General features: G+C 44.9%; 1 protein-coding gene across 3 annotated transcripts in view; it reads left to right on the plus strand.

Annotated features, from left to right (window-relative positions):
- LOC124043855 (dynein, cytoplasmic 1, intermediate chain 2a-like) overlaps window positions 1-15,853 on the plus strand; it is a 20,704-nt gene continuing 4,851 nt past the window's right edge. Inside the window, exons 1-13 of one of the 3 annotated variants that reach the window (XM_046362927.1) lie at window positions 1-123; window positions 2,143-2,260; window positions 2,572-2,686; window positions 3,438-3,528; window positions 4,857-4,916; window positions 5,321-5,436; window positions 10,406-10,495; window positions 10,717-10,879; window positions 11,013-11,112; window positions 12,118-12,243; window positions 13,307-13,453; window positions 13,631-13,744; window positions 14,180-14,313. In XM_046362927.1, coding sequence (XP_046218883.1) covers window positions 2,153-2,260; window positions 2,572-2,686; window positions 3,438-3,528; window positions 4,857-4,916; window positions 5,321-5,436; window positions 10,406-10,495; window positions 10,717-10,879; window positions 11,013-11,112; window positions 12,118-12,243; window positions 13,307-13,453; window positions 13,631-13,744; window positions 14,180-14,313 — 1,364 coding nt within the window. In that variant the 5' untranslated portion in view covers window positions 1-123; window positions 2,143-2,152. Of the gene's footprint in view, window positions 124-143; window positions 328-2,142; window positions 2,261-2,571; window positions 2,687-3,437; window positions 3,529-4,856; window positions 4,917-5,320; window positions 5,437-10,405; window positions 10,496-10,716; window positions 10,880-11,012; window positions 11,113-12,117; window positions 12,244-13,306; window positions 13,454-13,630; window positions 13,745-14,179; window positions 14,314-15,853 lie in introns of those variants that run through there. The other 2 variants (XM_046362928.1, XM_046362929.1) reach the window with 2 other exon arrangements.

A 15,853-nucleotide genomic window follows, 5' to 3' on the forward strand; every position in this document is an offset into this window, starting at 1 on the left:
TTGCGGATATCAATCTAGATGTCCCTCTTCGGCATTCGTAATTCCGCATTGGTTGTGTTGGCAAATTTAGGAAAGGATCCTGGGTTCCTGATTCAAGCGATTGGAAAGCTTAGGATAAACCAGGTTTGTTACCAAACTACAAGTGAAACGTGGAGCGTACTTTTTTTGTTTTACCTATTGTTGCTAATAAAAACGTTTTGCGATTTTAGTCGCCATGCCAGCCCTCCCGTTGTCTTTGAGTTGGCTGGCTAGCAGGCCGAGCTGACTCACTTGCACTTCATTGTGATATAGCTAGCTAACGTTAGTTGAGAATCTTAACTTTACAAGGTAAGCTGAAATAAAACTTCATGTTAAATAACGGTAGTTATAAAGTGTCTGCGACATATTCAGCTACCTAATCAATGCTTTCAACTTGAAGAGATCAGGATGCCAAGTCAGTCATCAATTATTTAGCTCGCTAGTTTAAAAAATGTTGTCTGTCACTGCACACAGTGAGGGGATTCGATTAAGGCCCGGTTTGCCCCGGTGGTAGGAGATTGTTTCGGGAAAGCCTCCTGGGCTTTCGTCAGCTTTGTCTGTCGGCGAAGTATGCTAAAAACAAACAAAAGTGACGTAGTTAGGTTAAGCACGTGGAGTAATGAGTTGGATTCTGTGTTCTCGCATGCAAAAGTGGTTACTTTTGATAAAGCCTTATTGTATTCGTCACATGCTTCGTAAACAACAGGTGTAGACATATATATTCCCAATGAAAACTAGTTTGTAAATTCGAACATATATTTTATGGAAAATATATGTTTATGGACGATGCACCATGCTGCCTTGTTGACACAACATGACCCGATTGGCTGAGGATTGCGTTTCTCCCTCACAGTATTTGTCCGTTCACTTCTCACGGGTTTTAGTCCGGTGCACAGCGGCTCATGTTAATATAACTCCCTCACTGGGTCAGTGGCTGGGTGGGGCCGCAGCTAGCTTACCAACGCGATAAATTATCTGTAAAAAATAACTCATTTTTTCCCGCATGTGTTGGGATATGTACACAATGTTGGCGCTCTAGTAGAAGTAAATGTGATGCAAGAATATGCTGCTCAATACTCATCATGGCTTGACCAGTGTCTGTGGTGGCAAGACTAGTTACTTCTCGACTCTTGCCAGCATCGCTTATGTTGGAGCTCTAGATTATCTCTTCTGTTTTTAAAATTATTATAAAAACATTTTTTTAAACGAAACACTTTTTTTTAATAAGAGTTAGCTGAGGCTGAGGTCAAATACATTTGACTTTTGCAGAAGTCTGCATTCACAATTAACACCTTGAAAAAGCATGTTTTATTGTCTGTTTTTGTCAGCAGAATGCAAATGTATGAGTTAAATAAACACAGCTGCATCAACCACATTGTTATCTCAAGGTTGATCAAATTACATGTGCAAAAGGGGTTTCACACTGCGCAGACCATCTTAAAAGGAAGGCTTTTACACATCTATTTCAATATAATAGCTCAGACCTCCATTCATTGTTTTAAATTGTGCAATTAGGACAAATGTCTTGAAGTGGTCTCTGTGTTGGATCTGGAAAGGGTCAGGTGCTGTGGAGGATGTGAGGGTTGATTAATGCTGTATGCAGAATGATAAAGCCTCTTGAAATTATCAACTTAATCTCTGAGAGTGCATTGTGAAGTTGAGTAGACAAAAGAGCCTTGAATGGGGCTTTGGACCAGGAGAGGGTTTTACAGCCCAGATGGTCAGGACCCTGTTAATGGAAGAGCATCCATCCTTTCTCTGCCTGGACAGTAGTGTGCTCTTGAACCAAATTATCTGGGCCCTGCTGAAACTTAATTCATGATAAAAACCTAGCAGTGGTCCCCCTAGTTAAATGGTTTGACCTGGTAGATCAAAGGAGCAGGTGCTATTCTCGTTGATTTGAAACGTTGAAACAAAGGAGTGATCTTAGTTACACTTTCAGAACAGCTCATGAAATGTGCTTCTGACCATACTATAGTCTATATTCCAATGTATAGCCAAATTCGTGGTTATTTGTGAGAGACAAAAAAAAAGAACACCTGTACAAATAATGGCAAATCAGACTTCTGTAAAATGTTGTAGGTCACTGATCTTGTTGTTCTGAAGTGTGTTTGTGTCCTACAGTGTTGGCATCATGTCAGACAAAAGCGAGCTAAAAGCGGAACTTGAAAGGAAGAAGCAACGCCTGGCTCAGATCAGGGAGGAGAAGAAAAGGAAGGAAGATGAGCGCAAAAAGAAAGAGGTTAGTACATGCTTATAGGGACTTACCCCCTGAACTAGTCCTAGCGCATTCTGCTCAGTTTCTGAGTAGGTGTATTTGAGTGTAAAGAGGAACAATAGCTTTGATTCCATGGAAAATGTACAGATTCTACGGCTAGACTAATTGTTTTTATTAAACTTGCCAATTACATTTTTTATTTTTTATTTTATTTCACTAGGCAAGTTAACCAGGCAACTAATTCGGTCTATCAGACTCGAACGCTCCATAAACCCTCTATTCCTCGTGCTTACAGCCAGGATACTAACCGTGTATCTGCTCTGCTTCTCTCCCAGGCTGACTCGAAGAAAGATGCAGCCCCAATGGATGACTCCGACTTGGAGAAAAAGAGACGTGAGACAGATGCCCTTCTGCAGAGCATGGGCATCACGTCAGCTGATGTTCCTGTTGGTAAGAAACCATGTACCAGCAGATTTTTAACAGATCTCTGCACATTTGCTATTTACAAGGACGTGTATTGCGCCTCTAGTGTAGACCATCTGACTCTTGACTTGTGTTTTTCTAAACTGAGATTTATGTGAGAGAACATTGTCACCAAGCTAACAGAAGGGGGCAGAAGTGTTCCATTGTAGATTAATTAATGTTGCCTAATGACTGGCCAGGCCTGTCAGTGTGTAAACCAGAATCTTTGCGATAGAAAAGTTGGGAACTGATGCTATGAATGAAATCAGAAAATTAAATATAATAAATCTAAGGTTTGCCAAGTTTCTTATAAATGTAAATAGTTTTTTTTTAATGACAGTGACATGATTAAATACTTGTTTGTATTTTAAAATTTGACAACTCTATTTTTGCCTCAACTTCTCTACCATGTCTCATCCATTCACTTTTGGTATGCTGATGTATGATTAGTTTTTTGTAATACTATTGGTATTTGTCTTACTGTTGAATTTTCCCTTGCATTTTCACAGTATATGGCATGAAATATAACCATTTTTCTTTGTATTTTCTCTTTTGTGCTGCTCATACCCACTCCTTATTTGCCTTTTTGCATACCAGATTAACATATGTGTGTATGTATATATATATATATATATATATACCACTCCTGGTACCCCAACACTAAGTACTTTTATGCCATTGTGAACAGACCAGCCTCTGCGCATAGTAACAGAGGATACCTGTCTGTTTCACTATCTAGTCCCTCCTCCCATGTCTCCAACCTGCAAATCCGTGGGCACACCAAGCGAGGCAGGGAGCCAAGACTCGGGCGACGGCGCCGTGGGACCCAGGTACAAACACCCCCCAGTCTAATGTTTAATGACAAAATGCTTTAATTTCTCTCTGCAAAGAGCCTTCATCCTCTAAGCACAGTGCAGCGTTGCTGTAATTTAGGTTGTGATGCGTGCAGGTGCTTTTAATCGCAGGAATGAACGAGGGACTGTCTCTCCTAATGTCTGTCATTTTGAAGGATTTGTGTATCACAGGTTTGAGCAGGTCTCTTCTCTATAAATCCATGTCACAGCTGGAACAGTAACCTCGCATCTAGGTTTTTAGTAAGATATTGCTAATGTTCTTACAATAAAATGTAAACTATCGTTGAGTTAGTTTGACTAAATTGACACGTTTTTGCATTTTGCCTTATAAGCTATGCCCATAAACATGTACAGTTTTTGAGATCACATTGCGGGTATTCTTCTCAAAGTAACACACAAATGCCCACCAACAACGCTTTGCCATGGTTTTTCATGCAGTCTAAAACCTAGCATGACGCACTTGTAAAAGTAAACTAGTTTTTGCAGAGCCCGAGGTTCCACATTGTTCTAGATTCGTATAGCACTACACAGGGTAAGCTGATGCATTGAAGAGTGTACATTAACAATATCCCATCTGAAGCATGGTGTTGCATGGTATATGCAGTACCATTAAAGATAATGATTACTAGCTTATGCTGAGGGTGTGCATGTTCATTTTGTTTGTGTTCTGTTGCATTAGGATGGTCCTAAATGGACAATAAAACAGCAGGACTGTGCAATGCCTGGGGGACATCTTAACCCCTAATTAGAGCCCCGGCCCCTCTGCTGAAACTCTAGATCCCCCAGTGTCCCATCAGGGCCAGGGAGCTCTTCCTCCACCCCAAGGCTCTACGTGTTGACTCGTTTCCCTCAGCAGCGTGGCCATTTCCTACACACATGGAGGTCATGTTTTCCCCGCAGGGCGCTCCCTCACGTGGGAGTTCAAGCCGTGGGAGTTCAAGCCGTTGGCGTGACACAGTTCAGGCCTCGCCAGTCCCTCAGGCTGCCTAATTACACCGTGTCATCACACTCTCAGGACCTGTGTCCACGCATTTTAAACGGATACTGTCCTTGTTTTTTAAAATTGTTATTTTTTTAAAATGTGGAAGTGCCTACTAGAGGGTTGTTGTGGTAACCTCGTTTTCCCAACCTCTATGTAAAATGATTCATGCAGTGTTTCTGAAATGAGATCCTATGCAGTCAATTGGTTTGTAAACAGTGTTTTTCAGTGTGGGCATGTTGCGTGTATATGTTCTAACATGTATCCTCTGGGTTATGCCTGCTTTCTCTCACTAATGCTGCCTTCTTGCTGTGACACTAACCAGGACTCTCCACTGGGACTCTGACCCGTCCACTCTTCAGCTTCACTCTGACTCTGAGCTGCGGTATTGGACACTACCTTCTTTTCGACCTCTAGTGTTGTTGCTCTTCTTGACCCGCTCAAAGCCGCCATTTTATATCAGAAGAAAAGTGTGTAGCTTGGTGGCATCTTTCTTTGACCTACATACACGCTGTTATCCTTCCTTTCCTTCTCCACGAATAAGTGATTATCAGAAGACAAAATCCCCCATCGGTCTTAAAGGCAACTTCAGCTTTGAGGTGCTAATGGAAAGGCGGCAATATGCCAATTTGTAAGTCGCTCTGGATAAGAGCGTCTGCTAAATGACTTAAATGTAAATGTAAATGATAGTACTGTTGTGTGCTTTGTCTGGGCTGGCCCTAGGTTTATGTTATTGTTTCAGCTCTCCTTGGCCCTTCCATGTTTCCTGAAGTTGTGCTCTGCTTTTAGGCGGGGAACTCTGAAGATGGGCATGGCCAAGATCACCCATGTTGACTTCCCTCCAAAAGAGACTGTGTCGTACACCAAGGAGACCCAGACACCTGTGATGACCCAGCAGAAAGAAGGTGAAAGCCTGACTCAACTACTCTAGACTCTTTTAGGAGTTGATATTTTCAGAACACAACCAAAGTGTGTGTGAGTGAGATGTGGCCGGCTGGCCTGTGGGAGCAGGAAGTGAACACGGAGTGGAAATGATCTGGCCTTACCGAGCACAGAGATGAAAGCTGGGGGAAATTGCAGGGGCCCCCGAGAAACATAAGAAACCAAAGGAAAGATTAAATACACACACGTATGCCCACTCCTCTCTCAACTCCCATCCTCAAACCAATAGGGCCTTGCTACAATAAATGTGCAGGTTGAGAGGGCCAGAGCGAATGGGGAAGAAAGGCAGTAGATTGGCTAGATAGGAAGTGCTTTGTGCATGCTCGGCTAATGTATTGGAAGCATGTCAATATGTATGTTATTGTTGCACAGCAGCTTTCATGTGGTTGTCTATGCGTATCTTTAAAAGAAAAGCATATTTACTCAAAGTCCACATGTGCAATATTGTGATTACGCCCCTCGTTTGTCTTTGCTAAGATGCAGTTCAAACACTCACTCGGACTGAAATCCATCTTAGTTGTTTACACTGCTTTATCAGCAAGACATGTCAGACTACCCTACTGCTATAAAGAGGGGCAATGTAACCTAGCTGTTTAAAAAGAGTGTATATATATATATATATATATATATATATATATATATTTACACAGTGAGTGATTTAAAAATGTTATGATTGTGGATTTGTGTCCGTAGAAGTTTTGGTTGATGAACAAAAGGTTGATTCCCTGCATGGGCTAGTTGTCTTTGTGCTTGTGAAGCAACTCCTCTAAGTTCCCCCTTCACACTTCAAACTGCATAGAACCAAGTTTGTTCCCTATCATTTCAATCTCCCGTGGAAACGATGCCAGATGACTTGTGGTGATTTGTCATTGAGGATTGTGAATTGCCTGCAGTCTGGCTGTGAACAAGTTGTGTGACTCTGGGGGGAAAAACAACCAGACCCAGTGAAGAATGAAGAGTGGAGCTCTCTCTGTCTGTTCTGTGGAGGCATAGGGACTCTCTCTCTAGGGCATTGTAACACTGTGTTAAACAAGGATGGTTTCTGCTGGCTGTTCAACACTAGACCCCCCCCCCCTTCCACTCTCTGTCACTCTGTAATCATTTCATCAACTCTCTTGCTTCCCTGTCTTTTCCCTTCACCCAATAGGCACATAACAAAACACACTCAGTGACATTGTGCGTTTTCGCGGCATCACTCCTGGCACTTGGTGAGGCGGTGTTCCCTCGCCTGTTCGCACCCTTCTGTGCATATTCCATGTTGGGGGTGGAGTCGGGCGTGTGCCCTGATTTGAGCGATTCATCATGTTGTCAAGAGGAGGCGACGGCACGGCACACAAGGTCAGCGGGCGGTGGCATTGGAGGGAGGTGCTGCCGTGCCATGCTCGACAGAGAGCGCGGGGGTGGAGAGGGAGATCCCAAATGGTCCCCATAGTAGAACAACCCCTCTCCGAAAAAGGCACAAAAAGCTAATTAGTCATCTTTAATTTACATAGGGGGCACTGGTCCTTCCAGCTCCCATCCTCTCGACCAGGGGTTTTCAAACCTCTCCTCGGGGGACCCCCAGGCGTTCCCTGTATTTGAACAAGTCCACAGATATCACACCTGATTTTTAACTTGTCAACTAATCAGCAAGGGCTTGAATAGGCGAATCAGGTGAAATAGTTCACGGCTACAACTAAATTGTGAAACTTCTGGGGGGGTCTGATGGGAGAGGTTTGAAAGGCACTGCTCGAGACTCTCTAATATAGGCTACTAGGAGTCCAGTGTAGATGCAAATGTTGTGACCTGGTGGGAAAGTCTCTATTAGTTTGAGACGTTTCCCCATAAATCTTAGGCCCAACAATATTTATAAAAGTAATACTCATTGTTTATTTGGGATGGTTGTAATTCCCATTCCAGGTCATGCAAGGAAGAGCAGTGAATCAGGCCCCCCCCCCCCCCCCCCCCCCCCGTGTGTAGAAATCAAATGTTGTGGTAGCCTATATCAAGAACGTTAGCGAGTTCAGGCTAAAGCAGTAGACTTTATGCAATGTCAATAAGTGCTGCTTAACAAGAGGTTGTAATTATGGGAAGAAGATATGGGGAAATTTATTGAGTGGTCTGCCTAGAACTCTGTTTGAAAAAGGCTTCAGGCAATACAAGTACATTTGAAATATGATTCATTTCAATTGTTTTAATCACTTGGAATTCAGGGGAAGGCGTTAACTTTTAATCACTAAAGGAACTCAACAGCCTCTTGTTCAAAGTGGCACTCTTTGAACATTGTCTCATTTCATGCGCTTGGCACTTGATGATTAGTACCCCTTAACTGACTGTGTTGTTGAATTAAGTTTAGGCCCAGGCTACCATTTTTAACTAGGATTTCAGCATGCTCATATCAATTCTAGTAGAGTTTATTCCAAGGTATGAATGTGAAAAAATAACCATAAAGAAAGATTTCTAGGGTAGATAATATTTGTTTTTTGCTGAATCACATCTTCTCAGAAAGGTAATTTTTGTCTCAATCCTTTGTTTGTTGCGAGAGAAAGAGCCTATATAAAGGGATAGAGACGCAGAGAAAGTGAGGTAACCAAGTATGTAAACTCAACCAAAGCCTCCCATTTTAAAGCAGACTGAACCCTGATTAACCTGCTCATCAGAATAGCAGTAGGGTGACTGCTGAAATCTCCCGGGTTGTGTTGTCCCTCTAGTAAATCCGTATGTGACACTTGTAGAAAATGTGATGGAGGCATATGCTATGCACGTAAACCTATGTTGGAGCTTGACCTGATTCTGATGGCAGCAAAATACATTTGGAGCATTATGATGTTTTTCTGAGATGTCAAATTATTTTGCTGTTCATTTTAGCTGGCAAATGCAAGAAATAGGAGAACCGAATGAAAAGGAACCTTGTCGTATGTGGTTTGTGAACAGTTGTTATGAGTAATTCTGTTTACTTTAGACTTGAAGGGGAAGGACATTTTTCATTTACGGATTGAAAACTAGCGGTGAATTGAATGACGCCAAGGCGCGTTCTGTATTTAGCGCTAAGTGGGCTCTCTCTCTCTCTACTGACAGACTGTGTGCTGTCTCCTCAGCTCATCTAGAAAGACCAGCAGATGGAAGCTGAGGTTTGTGGAACAGCCTTTAGTAAACTGACACGTGGAAGTCAGATTTGTGTTGTCCATCCTGTGGCTGGGAAGGCGTCGGACACACCTGCAGTGGGGAGTAAAGGTCATTAGTTTTGTACGTGAACAACACACTGGGGCCACGTCTCGTTTGCATTAATATAGTGTCTATTGACAAAGAACTGTGATTACACCTCCCTCTCCTGGCACCCTCCCCCCCCCCCCCAAAAGCTTTTATTTCTCTGGTACAAAAGCCATAATTGGGCCTGCTTTGAGGGGAGGTGTCAGTGTGCAGGACATGGTTGATCCGTGTTGAATTCTGTTAAATGTTTCCCCCCACCCCACCCCCGATTCTGTCCTCTTACCCCAGCAGGGTCACCAGGATCACTAGCTTTTCTCCAAATGGCCATTTTGGCTGGCAGGTGCATTATACCCTTTATTTTCAGATTGTCTTTCCGCTCCTAATGCCTGGCAGGTTGATTGCTCTGCCTGCCTCGCCGGGGGAAACGGCTGACGAGCGCGGCCGGGCCCAGCTGAAAGACAGTGATTACTGTTTTCCTTTAAGCCTGATTGAGGCCCTTGAAAGGAAAGATTTTAACCTTCTCCTTTGGGTCTCAGGGTACGGCCGTCCATTTGAAATGGCTCGTCATCAACGCAGTTCTGTAAACTTATCAGAGCACCCAACGCCCTCCCACCTAATAGGAAGGAGGGAAGAGAATCACTTTATATGGGAAAAGTGACAGATTACGTTATCATAGATCTCAGTGGAAATGGAAAGGTTGTGTGCAACGCTGCTGCCATTAAAGATGAACTATGCATACGTAGAGCTCTAAAAAGGTATGGAAGTAACACACTGTACATTTTCTCATCCACGTGAATGTGTTTGTTTAGACGGCCTATTTATGCATTGAAGAGGCGTGTATATGGAGAGGGGACGGTGATGTGTTGGAGATAGCAGAGTTGTCTAGTGTGTCTGAGCCAGTGTGTGGTTTTGCCAGCTGGTCCGGCCTACAAGCTGTATTTTGTCGTACGTTCTACGAGGTTGAATAGCAGTCTGTGGACCCCCTGGTGGGGCGGTAATTGCACAGGCTTGCCGTTCAGAGAGAGACTTGTCTAGGGGCGGCCAGGCGGGAAACCTCTGTGCCATCCTCATGCCACCTTGTAGTAGAACAAGACAATCCAAGCAGCGCCATCTGGTTAGCACCGTCCTGTCAGCTGGTCAGGCCATTGGGAGTGGGCCTGGGCAGCTGCTCCCCGCCCGCTGGCCCCGGACCATGGCCCCGGCCCCTGGCCTGGTTGGAAGGGGGGACTTGTTACTGGGACATGGAGGATATGGCTGCACTGACAAGTGCAAGCCCCCTGTTGAATAGCTGCGTCTCATTAACAGGAAGAGGGGGAAAGGGGGGGGGGGACCCTAGGACCCAGACCCCTGCTGCGTCACCCCCTCCACACAAATGACAACTTTAGAGGCGCAGGTCCTTTCAGAGAGGTGACATTGTGTTGTCAAACCAAACGAGTGGGAGATAAGACTCAGAATAATTTCATTCCCATACCCATGCTAGCCTGCTTAACATTCAGTGTGTTATATTGAAGAGAAAAACAACGTTGCGGCGGTAGACTAGTACTCATTAGGAATGAACCAAACATTGACACAGAATTGCAGGATCAGTTGTCACTTCAAACCATTGTAATTCAAATAAGCCATAACTTTGCTCATTTGTCACTGTCAAATTTGGCGTCACTCATTTTGTCTCAACCATGAAATATAAAGCATTGCCAGGTTTATCTGGTGTTCAACTGAAATCGTGCACCTTTGACCCAACAGAGGAAGAAGAAGAGGAGGAGGAAGTTGCTCCACCACAACAAGTGCTTGAGGCCCAAACAGAGAAACCTGTCCAGAAAGAGGAGGAGGAAGGTAGGAGTTGTGGTGTTTAAACGAATAACAATTGGATCTCTTTGACGTCCTCTTCATTGAATAATCTTGCAAACCGTTTTTTTGTGGGATTTCTACATCAAAGTTTTGTATGACGTCCCTTTTTTTGTTTTGGACTTTTTAACATTTGAATGAGACAACTCAAACCTGTTAGATGATTCTGTGTCTTTTGCCCGTAACGTTTCCTGTCCTTTTGTCTGTAGCACCTCCACAAGAGCTGACCGAGGAGGAGAAGCTGCAGATCCTCCACTCTGAGCAGTTCATAACCTTCTTTGACCACAGCACCCGCATCGTGGAGCGGGCCCTGTCTGAACACGTGGACGTCTTCTTCGACTACAGTGGTCGCGAGATGGAGGAGAAGGAGGGGTTAGGAAAGCTCTCCGATAGACGAGTCCCATTTCTTTGATACCTTTTGAGTAGAAAAGGGCTAAATCATGTCTCTGTTTAGTAATAGGAAGGAGTGTGGTATTGTTATGACTGTGACTATGCTGTTTTCTAGTGAGATCCAGGCAGGGGCCAAGCTGTTTCTGAACAGGCAGTTTATGGACGAGCGCTGGTCCAAGCACCGTGTGGTCACCTGTCTGGACTGGTCCGCTCAGGTAAAAACATGCTCCGGGGTGAAGTGTCTCCTAGGTGCAGATCTAGGATCAGCTTCCCTTTTCCAATCCTACACAGCACCCGTCTGTCAGCGTTGGCTCATGATGCAACCTTTTCACTGACTCAGTCACTGAGTGACAATGCAAGCAATAGTTATTTATGGTTTCACTGGCCCCTGTGTCTTTGTGACTCATGTCAATCTGTCTTTGTGTGTTAGGATGCCATTGGTATTGTAAGAATGAAGTATGTAAATGTATTGTTGAGTCTTTAACTCCTTCACCACTGCCCTAATTCTGTATGATATACATGGGACTTATTTTATATATTAGACATTTAAACATGTTCCTCCTGGAGCTGGGACTGTGTCATGCACAAATTGTCACTTACGTACGAGTACGAGCTCGCAATGATATGTTTCCCCTAACGTCGCCCTTCATTAGATTCATAGTTCTGCAATGGCTTCGGTCAGTGATTGAACACCAACTCATTGTTCACCACTACGTCGTTCGCTTAGAGCAAAATCCATTCCCTTGTGTTTAATTGTGTATTCACAAACTGTAAACTTCAGTTGTTCCAATATGAGAAGCAGCAGAGGTTAATGGTTTGTTTACATCTGGTAAGTGGTTAAGAGCAGGTCTTTAAAGCCTTTCTTTCCTCCGCTATTTCTCCTTGTGTTTTAAATGTGCACTGGGAGGGTTGAGTTGGAGTGGCCAACGACCTGGAGTGGCCAACTTTACTACCGTGGTTCACTCGGCTCTCTCAGAAGTCTAGGCTCTAGTCCTTTAACATTATGCAAAGCTGTATCATCCGAACGTTATTTACCAGACTGCGCTGTTGGGGAAAAGTTTCCCGGCCATAAATCTTGTTGAAGGAGGGGCGGTTACGCATTCTGCTAGGCATTCACCGGCACCGCGGAGGGCAGGGGAGGCTTGTTCACATGGAGCAAAGCCTGGGGGCCATGACTACTTCCTCTTGACATTCATTTGGACTGATTTGTCTGTCACCAGTATCCTGAGCTGCTGGTTGCCTCATACAACAACAACGAGGAAGCCCCCCACGAGCCGGACGGGGTGGCCCTGGTCTGGAACATGAAGTACAAGAAGAACACGCCGGAGTACGTCTTCCACTGCCAGGTACTAAAGCAACGCAGGGCCCTCCCTTTCCCTCTGCCGCATGGGTGGCTTTCTCCCTGACGAGTGTGGCACACCGCCAACTATCCCTCCCACCTCTCTCTCTCTCTCTCACCTCCACCCCCTTCTCTTATCCACATTGTGATTTCACCGGGCTGGCATTCACCTCCTCCACATCTATCCACAAACACATGTTAGTGAGGCGCCGGAGAAGAGCAGTGTTGTAATAGCTGACTGGGGTCCAAGAGGCTGCAGCAGTTGTATTAAGTGTGCTGTGCAGGGCTGGAGTGGTTATCATGTGTGTCTAAACAAGGGCCCTGTGTTCAGCAGAGAGAGAGAGAGAAGCTCCTCCGCGAGCTTGCCTTAATATACTGCATGCCCTGCGGTTCGCAGACCAAGGCAGGTTGAGTAGAACCACATGTTGCTGCTGCCAGAGCGGATGTAGTCCCAGGCACATTGCGCCGACGAAATAAAACTGAGCAGAAGTGTGAACTCATTTTTCCTCATGCCTCTAAGTGGGCGGCAAATGCAATTTTTCCTCACCAGGTGTCACCTTTTGTGTAAAAAATAAAATAAAATGGTACTTGGATGAATTAATGATTACATATGACGACTACATGTTTTAGGATTTACAGGGGATGTGTTTCAGGCTACGGGGAAGGTAGGGCTTGGACCAGTAACCCAGAAAGCAAGGAAGGAGATTTTACAAATATTAAACTAGCATGAATAATGTAGACCTATCCTGTCGTGAGCAGCCTCCAGCAGAAGGCTCTGCCGTGAGTGGTGAAGTGTGAGTCATGGAAACCACGGGATTGTTAGTTTTAAATGAAAATAAGCAGCCCGTTATACAGCAAGCTGGTATACTGCTGCAGGAGCCTGAATGGCTCAAGTCTGTATGTTATTTTGAGCAGGACTGAAATGGGGACTGCACACAGCAGTTTTTGATTGGAGGTGACATTAGACGTATATTACCGGAGAGCTGTCGCCATTCCGCTGTGCTCTCCATCTCAGCAGACGCTAACATGGCATTCTCTTTTCTTTTTCACCCTCCCCCTCTCTCTGCCAGTCTGCAGTGATGTCGGCCGCCTTTGCCAAGTTCCACCCTAACCTGGTGGTGGGGGGCACCTACTCAGGGCAGATCGTTCTGTGGGACAACCGGAGCAACAAGAGGACCCCTGTACAGAGGACCCCCCTGTCAGCCGCAGCACACACGGTAACACTGGGATGGAATGTCAATCAACCATCACCAGAATATATATTGATCTCAAGTTGCATTTGACACACACAATGGCAATTAGAGGCGAGTGCATGAACATGGTTTCGTTGGCGTGTCGTGAACAGACTCATTGTGGAGCCCTGTTCCTCTCTCTCTCTCTCTCTCTCTATGCAGCACCCAGTGTACTGTGTGAACGTGCTGGGCACCCAGAACGCCAACAACCTCATCAGCATCTCTACCGACGGCAAGATGTGTTCCTGGAGCCTGGACATGCTGTCTCAGCCGCAGGTACCACCCATCAGTCACCTACCCGCCACCACACTGACATGAGACCGTTCAGCCCGTTCTGTGCACACAACACGTCGGCCCATTCATAGGGCATGTCAAACACCGGGACCTCACTAGAACCCTTTTGTTTTACGTAAAACCTTTAATTTTGCGCTCAAATCTTTAAAAAAAAAAATCAATTATTATTATTTTTTTCAAAGTCAAGGAAATGATCTCCGCTAGCAATGTTGTTCCGACGCCGCTGCCAAACCCACCCATGTCAAATGTTAATCATTTATAAAGTGCTAGCTGAATTTAAATTCTGCATTAATAACCTGTCAAGTGAAATTTATAGGCTGTGGTTAGGGTAGTGTGTGTGTTAGCATGCAGGCTGCGCAGAGAGAGCTGGTTGTGAATGTTATTTTGCTCCCTCCCGCCCTCCCCCCTACTCTACAGGACAGCCTGGAGCTGGTGTTGAAGCAGTCGAAGGCCGTCGCTGTCACCTCCATGTCTTTCCCCCTCGGGGATGTCAACAACTTTGCGGTGGGGAGCGAGGACGGTTCCGTCTACATGGCGTGTCGTCATGGAAGGTACACCCCCCCCCCCCCCCCCCCCCCCTTGTCCCCGTCCTCGTCCCCTCTGGCTGGACAGACACCTCCAGGAAACTGAGGAGGCTTGTTAGGCCCGGTTTAAAACATAAATATATCCCCCTCACTTCCCCAAGCAATATGAATCCAACACTTGATCTCCTGCTGTTTTGAGGTTTTCATTCCTACCCCAGTCATCCTGTTTTGCTTTAGCTTCTGTCAGTTATGTTTGTAAAGGTCGCCCAACCTAAACAGGGCACACATGGAGGGGAAACAAATCATTTTTTCCCTCTTTTCTTTTGGAGGAGTTCTCCCTCTGAGTGAGGGAGTTTGTTTAAAACTGGGTGTCCCAAAGAGACTAGAATCTGAAGTTTGTTGCACAATGCTCTCGTTTGAGCGAACAGTCAGTGTGTCCGCATGTGGGGCGACAGAGCAACATGGCTGAACTCGGAGTGCTGCCCGCGACGGAGAGCCTGGTCTCTACGGCTACGGTGTTAACGTTAATGTCCTGCATTATGCCCAGAGACCGCCGAGAGGGGATAGTTGCTAGGTTCTGCGTTGCAGGTTCACCTCGGTAATTGAGGGACTGATTTTTCCACCTCATTTACAATGGTATGATACTCTCATCCCAGTTAATAACGCATAAGCATCACTCATGCTGGGTATTTACCTCTCTGCGTAATTATCAGGGCCACAGCTCTGCAACATTTGACTCTGGAGCTGAATGCTGTCTCTTTCCCCACTGGGCTGGGAAACTACAGGCATGTTAAAAGGGGAATTCTCTAAATGTTATTCTCAAAGTAAATTGAGACAAAAAGGAGGTCTTAACCAAACCTTGTGTACTATAAAATTCAGAAATATACTGAACGAAAAATATAAATGCAACAATTTCAAAGATTTTGCTGGGGTACATTCCTGCAGTCAGCATGCCCATTGCACGCACCTTCAAATCTTGAGACGTCTCTGGCATTATGTTGTGGCCTTTTATTGTCCCCAGCACAAGGTGCACCTGTGTAATTACCATGCTGTTTAATCACCTTCTTGATATGCCACACCTGTCAGGTGGATGGATTACCTTGATAACATGCTCACTAACAGAGATGTAAACAGATTTGTGAACAAAATTTGAGAGAAATAAGCTTTTCGTGCATATGGAACATTTCTGGGATCTTTTATTTCATCTCATGAAACATGGGACTAGCACTTTACATGTTGTGTTTATATTTTTGTTCATTGTATATGTTGGCATATTTAATGTACAGTATATTTATTTGGTAATGATATCACAGTATACACTAGGTGTACAAAACATTAAGAACACCTTCCTAATATATTAAGTTGCCCCCAGAACAGCCTCAATTCGTAAGGGCATGGACTCTAAGGTGTAAAAAGCGTTCCACAGAGATGCTGGCCCATGTTGACTCCAATGCTTCCCACAGTTTTGTCAAGTTGGCTGAATGTTCTTTGGGTGGTGGACCATTCTTGATACATGCGGGAAACTTTTGTGTGGGAAACCCAGCAGCGATGCAGTTCTTGGCACCAA

The sequence above is a fragment of the Oncorhynchus gorbuscha genome, linkage group LG09 (genome assembly GCF_021184085.1).
Source record: "Oncorhynchus gorbuscha isolate QuinsamMale2020 ecotype Even-year linkage group LG09, OgorEven_v1.0, whole genome shotgun sequence".
Taxonomy (NCBI): Eukaryota; Metazoa; Chordata; class Actinopteri; order Salmoniformes; family Salmonidae; genus Oncorhynchus; species Oncorhynchus gorbuscha.